The 9,755-nt window shown below is 38.5% G+C and overlaps 1 protein-coding gene across 1 annotated transcript; it reads right to left on the bottom strand.

The window, feature by feature from the left end:
* Nucleotides 1-3,437: 3,437 nt before the first annotated feature.
* LOC140931122 (sushi, von Willebrand factor type A, EGF and pentraxin domain-containing protein 1-like) lies at nucleotides 3,438-6,572 on the bottom strand. The gene is made up of 5 exons (XM_073380904.1): nucleotides 6,518-6,572; nucleotides 5,386-5,637; nucleotides 4,593-4,830; nucleotides 3,941-4,167; nucleotides 3,438-3,649 (listed from the first exon to the last, which is right to left on the bottom strand). Exons 1-5 carry the CDS (start codon nucleotides 6,570-6,572, stop codon nucleotides 3,438-3,440), a joined length of 984 nt encoding a protein of 327 aa, XP_073237005.1.
* Nucleotides 6,573-9,755: the final 3,183 nt, after the last annotated feature.

Genomic DNA, 9,755 nt, shown 5'->3' with positions numbered 1-9,755 from the left:
GGGGGGGGGGGGGTGAGAAAAGGCACGTTCAACGCTAAATAAATATTGCTTCCGCTAACTATTGTGTGCTTTCTCTTTTCGTTAAATTCCGGGATTCTGTTTCGTAAGGTAAAACAATGAGAATAATTTCCGATTACGTATCTTGAACCACTCCGCGTGCGACCAAGGGTAAGATTTTCACTTACACCTTCTGCCGTTTAGCAAGCTGGGGCCGCCATCATAGAGGAGGGAGAAAAAAGACGGAGCTGAGGTTGTTGTGCATATTCTTGTTGGATTTGTGACCTGCATTTATGCTGCGAGTGAAGTCACGGGACCATCGTGTTCGTTTCAGGACCAGTGAAGTCAACATAAAATATTGGGATATTTACAATTTTTGTCTATAGCTATAGTACGCTACAATATTCCCAATTGGGTCTAGCAGAGAGCTCTTCAAAGGTGTGCAGCGTTTCTGGATGCAATATACAATTCTTGGTAAAAAATGCAAAGAGCTCGACAGAATTTAAATTGACTGGTTAAAAGTAATTGGCGCCAGGGGCAACTTTAAGATAGTAATCATAGGGTTATTAGGACCAATTATAAAAGGCTTTATTACTTTTCTAACATAAGGTTGACAAAAGAATACAATGTATATGGTTATAAAGCAAAGAAATTAACACTAGCTCTTGATTATTATCCTATCAGTACGTTCCGTATCTTTGTACTAAGCCTTCCCTTCCGTGACCAGCTTCATCTTTTTCAAGGCCCCTATTTTTTCAGATCTAGAAAAGAAAAAAAAAAAGATTTATTTAGAAGACCGTAGACGTTTCAGATTTAAGGTTGGTGTTAAAGACTTAATTTGGTTGCCTTGAGCTCTTTAAGCCCTAAGAGTGATCAGCATCAAATTTCTCCTTGTAATATCATTATTTTTTAGGCTTTGTAAAACAGAGTAGTCATGAGAATTATGGACATGATCACACAAGATGAATTTGTTTGATATTTTATCAACATCTCCCCACTACTTCTACAGGAAATGAATAGGGGCAACAAACGAGAATTGAAATTTTGATCTTAGAGTTTAAAGGCTCAATTTCTTAATTAGAATGTATAATTCTCCTCGCTCCTCGCCGCCGGGACGTATCTCAAGGAGAAACGTCTGCGACTTAGCGACAGAAATTCTATACTGATGACGTAAAATCTGTTCGGAATCCGGTCATGAACGCCGATTGGACGACGGAGTAGTTACATTGTTTTAGCTTCTGTTTACGACTGACAGACAAAAGAAAAAAGGCTACAAAGGTCAAATGTAAATGCCATGAATCTATAACAAACAATCATATTTGTGGAATATATTAGCTGGAGCTTGTTCGCGGACGAACACGACAGTTTACCAAAATCGACCAGGTGAAACGAAAAATTGATCAAATTTACATTTGAAAAGTTTGACCGGATTGATTATGTAATATGATTTACGTCATTAGTATATGGAATTTTTGTCGCTGAGTCGCAGACATTTCTCCTCGCGAAACGTTCCCAGCGGCGAGGATTGTAGACTGTTTCTGTAAGATAGTCGAGATCGAGCGCTATGTGTTACGGGCTGCCATCTTGAACGAGTGTCAAAACTACTTAGGGGCGGGGGCGGTTTGGGTTGAAGCGAGAAAGATAGAGGGACTGTAATAACATCACGGCAGCTCGCGTTCAGGAGGCGTGACAGGAATTTCATGCCTTTTATCATTCATTAATTAAGAAACTCCGCTGGTGATGAAAAAAATGCCAGACACATTTAGCATCGATTACGCGTGTTTACAAATATCTCCTTTCGAAACAGTGATTTTATAATGTTTCTGGGCCATTCCTCGAAATAAAATCGGCAGACATGCACAAGAAAACATTTTCCTAATCAAAATACCAAAAATCCCTCGTGCGTTCGCGCAAGATGTGCCTTATGGTATGAAAGCGTAGGTTTTATAGAAAAGTCGACTTGTCAACGACTTGTCAATGTCGGCAACTTGGACTAAACCCGTTGTCAACGCAAATTAACATCTATTGTCTAATGACCAATCAAATGCCTGCGTTGCTGGTACAACGAGCTGAGTGAGCTGCATTGATGTTACTACAGTCCCTCTATTTTTCTCTCCCCCCCCCCCTCCCCACAGCTATAATCCCCGACGACCGCCCCCTCGGTACATTTGAAAATCAATATAGCCGTGACGGTAAGACGCGGTATATCTAAACGATCTGACGAAAACATAGGGGACTGTGAACAGTCTACGAGGATTGAGAAGAAACGGCTCTTTTCGCAGGCTAATTTTTGGCAAGTAGGCGTCTTGGACGTTGTTCTTTCGGGATATCTTGACAAATCCTAAAATTTCACAAATTTAATTTTTTATGACGTCACACCTTAGTACTCTACCGCATCACGCGAGGATATTGCTGTTTTTGGTCCATGATCCTGCGTTTTAGTTGTTAGAGTTGAATATGAAGAAGATATTTAGCAAATTTCATCACGGAGTACTAAACATAATAATTTTTTTGCCTTAAAAAAAATGGTGATTTTTGCAGAGTGAAGCATTAAAACTTGAAAACTTTGACCCACTTTTTTCCAGTTTTAATCCATTTCCATCCTTACCGTCCGTTATTGTTGGTTTTCACATGACGTCACTAAAATTCAAACTAAACAACTATCGATCCTACCGAGATTTACTTTCACGATGCATTTTGAGCAGCTGAAAACTAATTTTCATACAAATTTTCGCTTCAAAAGGGTTCTTGGTTTTGTGATGGAGTACGCTTGAATTTCTGAGCTTTTGCGTGACGTGGCATTTACATGACGGCCAAGAGAGCTATCATGTAGGTTAAAAAAATGACTTATTTCAGGAAATTTTGCTATCTAAACAGTTCATGTATTAGAAAAAGAATTACTTTAATGTTTATGAGTTTCTCGAAGAATAAATTTACCCTTTTGTAGCAAAACCGGGAACAGATGTTTACGTTGGTTCCGTCCGCCATGTTGGAGCTCATCCAGGTGAGCACCAGCATGGCGTCTCCATACAAATCTCTATAAGTTTGGGTAAAACATTTCTTCTGATATCTCGTATATGAAATATTCTTCCGAGCTGAATCTTGGCGAGGGTCTTTGTATATGTACCTCCTTTTATTTCCCAGATTCTGGACTTTATCTATTGAACGGTTTTGATTTTTATTTTGATCTATTCTGAATGGCCTGACACTGAAAACCAGCCATACAGGAAACAGTTCCAATGTCTACAAACTGAGTCTTAAACTAAAAGGAAAACTGGGCTATTATTTTTGGAATTTAACTGATCAGCTGATCAGGTCTTTATAGATCCTACGTTCTTTGGCATATTCGTTTGCGGTCCCTTACAGTCCTTTGTCGTTAATGTTTGTAATATTAATACCGGTATTAATGTTTGTATGTAAGAGCCTAGTTAACTGTTTAATCACCTGTCGGCCACGCTTCGTTTGTCGCCAGTTTTGCCACACATAATGTTGACGTCCTTTTCCAATAAACCCATACTCCCCCCGAAGGTAGCTTCAATGCCTCGTATGAGATTCTTTTTGGCCTGCCGCTGAGCAGTAGGATCGCGGGAACAGCTGCCCTTAAGGCTCTGCCAGCGTTCTCCCTTACGCGGAAAATCAGAATTATCGTCACCTGCCGTGAAAAGAAGAATGTAAAACTGAGGTCAATGACTTTGCCCCACGTAAAGGAATCTAAGAAGTTTTGGATTCTGGACTCCAAACCGTGGATTCCGGATTCCAGGTAATGGAGTCCGGATCCTTTTTCAGTAGAACTTGGATTCCGGATTCCGATGGTTAGTGGGATTCCGGATTCCTTAAGATTATTCTTGATTCCAAAGCCCAAGGTGCCGGATTTCACAAGCAAAACTTGCCCAAAACCAAAAATTTCCCGGATTCCGGAACCCGGCCCATTCTGCTAACACACCTGTACAATCAGGCCAAGGTAACATTCTCGATACAGTTGGGCGAAAGTCCCAGACGTTCCAGCGTCCTGTTTGAGGCTGACAGATGTACAAGTTGGCCGGGATTCTTCTGAAGTCCTTGTTGTCATTACACTGAGGCGTACATACAGTCCCATCCAAAGACGCCAGCGCTGCGCAGGCAAGAAGACCGTTAAACGGTGGAGGGTAAGATGGACATCCCAAACCTAAACTTTGATAAAACATACTCATTCATTTGTCGTCCATGGTGTTATTTTTAAATAATAGTTAAGGACCTTGAGAATATAAATTAGATATTAAGATGGTATATATATATAATCCTTGTGGTTTGAGTACAAGACAAAGCTGATCGTACTACGTGAAAATCAATTTTGCAAGACATCAACACGACACCAATAGAACTCAAAACAGAGCAGCTGTCTACGGCTACCTACCCGCTCAGGGTTCTATCGGCGTCGTGTTGATGTCTTGCAAAATTAATTTTCACGTAGTACGATCAGCTTTGCAGAACTTCAAAGTGTCTACTTCAACAGTATTTTTTCTTTTTGCTGATCGGGTCTTCTTTAGAGCCTAAGACGTTCTGTGGTTCGTTTGCAGTTAATGTAGTTATATCGGGTTTCTTGTAACCGACCTGACACTGTAATAGTAAAGGTACAAAACGCTGTGTTTCCGGCTTGGTCTCTTGCTTCGTATTTGATGAAATGTTGACCCACTCTAAACCCTGATCCTTGTACAGACTCCGTAAACAGAGTCACAGGTTTCTCTGAGTTATCTTCGTAATGTGGCATGGGCCAGTGAACGGACACAACTGGACCAGCAGTATTCTTTATAACTTTTATGTTCTTGGGGCACGTGATCTTTGGGGGCTCAGTATCTGTGAGATGTAAGACAATGGAGGTAAAAAGAAGCAACAAAAACAGAAAAGTGAAGTATAACGAATGACAACGTATGTAATCTACTTTAATATAAGTAGCTCTTAAGGGAAATTGTCAAAGTTTATTTAACGGGAACTCGTCCCTAGATGATTCTTTGTTCTCCCGACGGTATTCTCTGAGAAATATCAACGGCTTAAGGGACGGGTAGATGAATATCAATTCTCGCAGCTAGGGACCATTGAAGTCTTGAGTTGAGGCCGAGATTGGCGGGCGTCATCCGTCATCTGCGATTTTTCTCAAAAAACAGACCAAAGACCAGTCGAAAGTCACTGAATCGAAAACCTTTTCGGGTCGGGCGATCACATTAGAACCTAGCTTGACTCTCCTATTGAGCAGTAACTTTGGCGTTGCACTGCTTTATAATTATTTAATGGCAAGTTACGTTTATCTCCTCAAGTCAGCATTCCACGTCCTCTAGCAATTCTTTTTTTCTTAATTAATCCCCTCCGCACTTCATGTCCCTGCAGCAGGAGCCTAAAGTGTCAGATTCTCACCTATTATTGTAACAGTGAACACACAGGATTGTGAATTGCCGCTGTCGTCAGTAGCAGTATATACTATACGAGTAACGCCAATGGGGAACTGGTGAGGTGACACGATATTTTTCGGGGAACTCAAAACCGTAGGAAACCTGTCCTGATTGTCCGTGGTCAACGGCTGCCTCCACTCCACCCTTCTTGTCGCTTTTCCAGGCTCTGCACTGTTAGTGAAGTCATACGGGCATCTTATGCTAGGAGGCTCGTTGTCTTTGAAAAAAACAGAAACTTTGAGATATTCAGTTCAATTCAATTCAATTCTTTAGTTTCACACTATATAAAATATTTACACAAGTGTACATAGGTAGGAAAATAAAGTAGCTGATAAATAATAATTAACTAAAAGACATTAAGTTCACTTATGTACAGTGTCCAAAGTAACAAGAGCTTTCACTTGTTGGACACCGTCATGTTCAGATAATCGGCAATAGTAAAGAGAGGAAATAAAATCTCAGATAATATAAGTGATAGAACATATAAGCAAGGTCAGATTTGGTTGGTTAGAAGATAAGGACTTCCATTCTTTCTTAAACTTATGATATGGCACACATTTGAGACCAGGCAGTACAGTCTCCCAGATTTTTGGAGCGGAGAATTTAAAGGACGTCTTACCTCGTTTTGATAAAGAGTTTTAGTTGGTGCTCTGTTAATGAGGACAATACGTTTTTGAAGTAAATAAATTCCTTTTAGAATTGTGACATACGTAGAAGCCCATATTAAATTGTATAATGTGAGGTAAGGGGCAAATTAACGCATAATACAATGAAAGGGGATTCAGACAAAAACGAACTTGATAGTCCAATAAACTTGGTAATCGTTTTACAAGCAACGTTTACTTAATGTGCTTTCCATGTGAGATGTTGGGCAATGTAATCCCTAGAAACTTTGTAGGCTCTAGCTACTAGTTCCACAATATTGTTATCTGCATACAGCTAGAAGAGGTTATTTGAGGAAAGATTTTTTGCCTAGGTCCGAAGATTATTGTGTTAGTTTACTGACATTGACTGACAATTTGTTAGCTCTTAGCCAAGCTGACACATTTTAATTTTTAGGTTCATGGATTAATTGGTTGATTAAAATGTTTGGGTACTCATGTTCCAGGAATAAGCTTGCATCATCAGCCAGTAGAATGCTACTGAGGGCATCTGAACAAGTTGGTAAATCAACATACAGAATGAAAAACAGTGGACCAAGTTTAGACCCTTGTAGTACCCACCAGTTCTGATAATCTTCTATTGAGAGAAATTTATAATTAATATATATTTATTTTTTGAGATGCTCACACCTTGGTCTTCCTGGTGTATATACACAGTCGACTCTTGCTTGGTCGCCGTAACTAAAAGGAAATTAATGAAAAGACGCGATTAACAACCTGAAGAAGACCGGAACTTGTGATCATTACTATAGTACTATATAGCCAGTACAATAGGACCTATAGCTCGGCAAGATAGAAGCTCCAGTGCGGCAAAAAAGCCATCTTTGTTCGCAGTCCGTCCTTACTGGTGTGTCGACTGCCTGTGGTCAGTTGCCAAGTTTGTTTTAAAGGTTTCTAGCATCAATGTGTGTGTGTTTCAGAAGACGATACCTTTTTCCAGGACATATATAACCAATAAGGCAGCGATAATTGAATAAAGCCTGCTCATTTTTACCTGAAAGAAAAAGAAAACTCATCTTGATTAAATAATAAGTAACTAAGAGATTATTATTAATATTGACTTATTTAAGTTTTCTAGAAACGGCCTTGTAGCAAATCATTCTTAAAGAGGCGAGGATAAATTTATTTCAAGGTCTATGAGGTTAAGGTGCAGTGTGGTGGAGAGAAAATTGTAAAACCTTCAAGTTTTTAACTGACGGCAAGCTCTCCGGACTTTACTGGATGTACTAATTTCATACGTACCAAGTAAAGATGCATTCCCTTGAGAAAACTATTTCCTAATAATTGTAACTAAGAAAATTTACCATTTGCTTTGGCATTTTTTAAAAAAGAAATTGAGTTTCTTTTCAGTAACATGTTTTGTGATTTATTTACCGAAAGGTTCAGTACCTCTAACAGCGCAATTTTAACCGAGTATAGGTCAGCATATGGATAGCTTATATATTAATAATACTGCAAAAGCCAACATTACTACGTAATAGCACGGTGCCCACATACTCTCAAAATGTTTTCGCTTTCTTCGCTAAACTCCTGAATTTCTTTCCTACTTAAGCCAAGCTTTAGCGAAAAATACAATATGAATTAACTTAATATAACAATTTTCTCTCTTAAATAGTTCTGACTACAAACACAAACCAAACAAGTTAAAACGCACAAACAAGCCATTAGAACCAAAGATAGAATTGCACTGGAAAATATCCTTGGTATAATGCATGATTTTACTTGCATCAGTAAAGAAGTAATAACATGGAAAAGCTGATTAAGGTGGTATATTCTAAAATATGAACCCTTCGACAGAACATTTTCAGTTAGGATCGTAAGGTCTCATTTTTTTCCAAGCTTAGCTAAAAAATTAATTTAGTGTTTTTTGTTTGCATTCAGTAAAGGAAGGAAATTTTGTTATCTTTGGGCGATATCCTCTAAATGCAGGATGTTTTCGGTGAAATGTGAACTCGAGGAGGTTGGGATAAATTCCGAGAATAGTTAAAAGAACCATGTATAATTTGTTATAAAATAAAGGGAAAGCTTTCTTTTGAAACACTGTGTGTGTGTCTTTTTTTTTATCTACGGCACTTTGAATAAGTTACAATACTTTGCTTGGGTTGCCATTTCGGATTAAAAAGATAAACAACTCGCATGCTCAACCGGATTGCATATGCCTTAGTAGTGACAGCAAAGGCGAACATAATAAGTTATGGCTCTAATATCTTCGCGATGTGTAAACTTATTATTTCCCTCATCGTTACGCCTTAAGAAAAAAAATAGGGATTGAAAAGCTGCTTCTTGCTTTTAGCTGAAGTAAAAATTATGATTATAAGGAGAGGTTAGGTGAGGAAAAATTATGGAAAAGTTGCTTCTTACTTTCTAGCTAAAGAAGATTTTATATAAAAGAAGTTCATGTTTCGCGGTTCTCTGCAAAATCGCTCATCCCCCTTTCGCTAACATTCAGATCTTCTTCTGCATACTTTCAGCCTCATTCAGGGAACATACTCCTTGCCTTGAAAAATGTTTTTTTTTTGTGATCCCGTTTTAATTAGCTTTCACAAGCATTTCAGGCATTTTATCAACTGAATGTATTGAGCTTCTGTGAATTGCAGCTCAATTTATTGGTGTCTTCATTTCGAACGTAGTTCACATTTCATGGGTCACGTAGAGGGGTAATCTCATCACTACATCAACTAATGTACCTTCGTTGTTTTCTTTTGTATTTCTGTTTCTTGTTTTAGTCGACGTTTTTAAGGATTTAAATTTTTCATTAAACCGCCAGTAAAAAAAAATGTAGACAAGAAGTTCATCAATGTCCATTCCTAATTCATCCAAGTCTCCTCAGGACTGCATGATACGTTTATGTGATCACGGGAAGTCTAAAACAGAAGAACTGGCAACCGGGAGAGAACAAGTGAAAAAACAACATCTTAAGGAAACATAAATTTTTATTGTAACTATCTTTTCACTCATTCAAATTATCTTCGCATGGTTAAACATCGTCAAAGCCTAGCAAAACATAGCCTGCGTAGCAAGCGTTTCCTCGCGAGGTTCATCTAGAAAACTGCGTTTTTTTTTTGCTTCCGCTCTAACTTTCGCGCAGTAACTCGATTGGAAACGCTTGCTACGCAGGTTAAACAAAACAAAAACAGTTTTCGGCCATCTATTTATCAGACACCAAAAAGCATAGGGCTATAAATTACTAGGGGGTGACTGCGAAGTACACTATTCCTAAACAACACAGCTCAGTTATAATTAAACAACCATTATTTAATTTTTTCTCTCTTTTCATTTTAAGTCAACGATACAAAAACAGAAACAATTGAGCAAATACAATTATGATATGCTTCGGATGTAAATAAGAGTACGTATCAAATTTTGCTTTGTTTTCTCATTTGTTTTTAAAAATATACATATTTTAACTTCTCCCTCTGAGAGCTCCTTCGCTCTTCGGCATAACACACACCACTCTTATGAAAAATATTAACTTACCACCCCTGCCCCTCGTCTTATTCTTAAAGAACCCATGGGTGCAGATTGTGCTCCTAAAGCATAAAAGAGCCACATCTAGGGATATGCTTCAAGTTACGTATGGTGTTTACAACAACAGCAACAACAACAACCACCGAACAAACAAACATAGATTAAGTTTCAAAAAGCGAAAAAATATGCGTTCCCAATGCCTTCG

Source organism: Porites lutea, chromosome 1, assembly GCF_958299795.1.
Source record: "Porites lutea chromosome 1, jaPorLute2.1, whole genome shotgun sequence".
Lineage (NCBI taxonomy): Eukaryota > Metazoa > Cnidaria > Anthozoa > Scleractinia > Poritidae > Porites > Porites lutea.
Note: the sequence above shows the minus strand (reverse complement) of the source record. Positions and strands in the feature narration are given on the sequence as shown.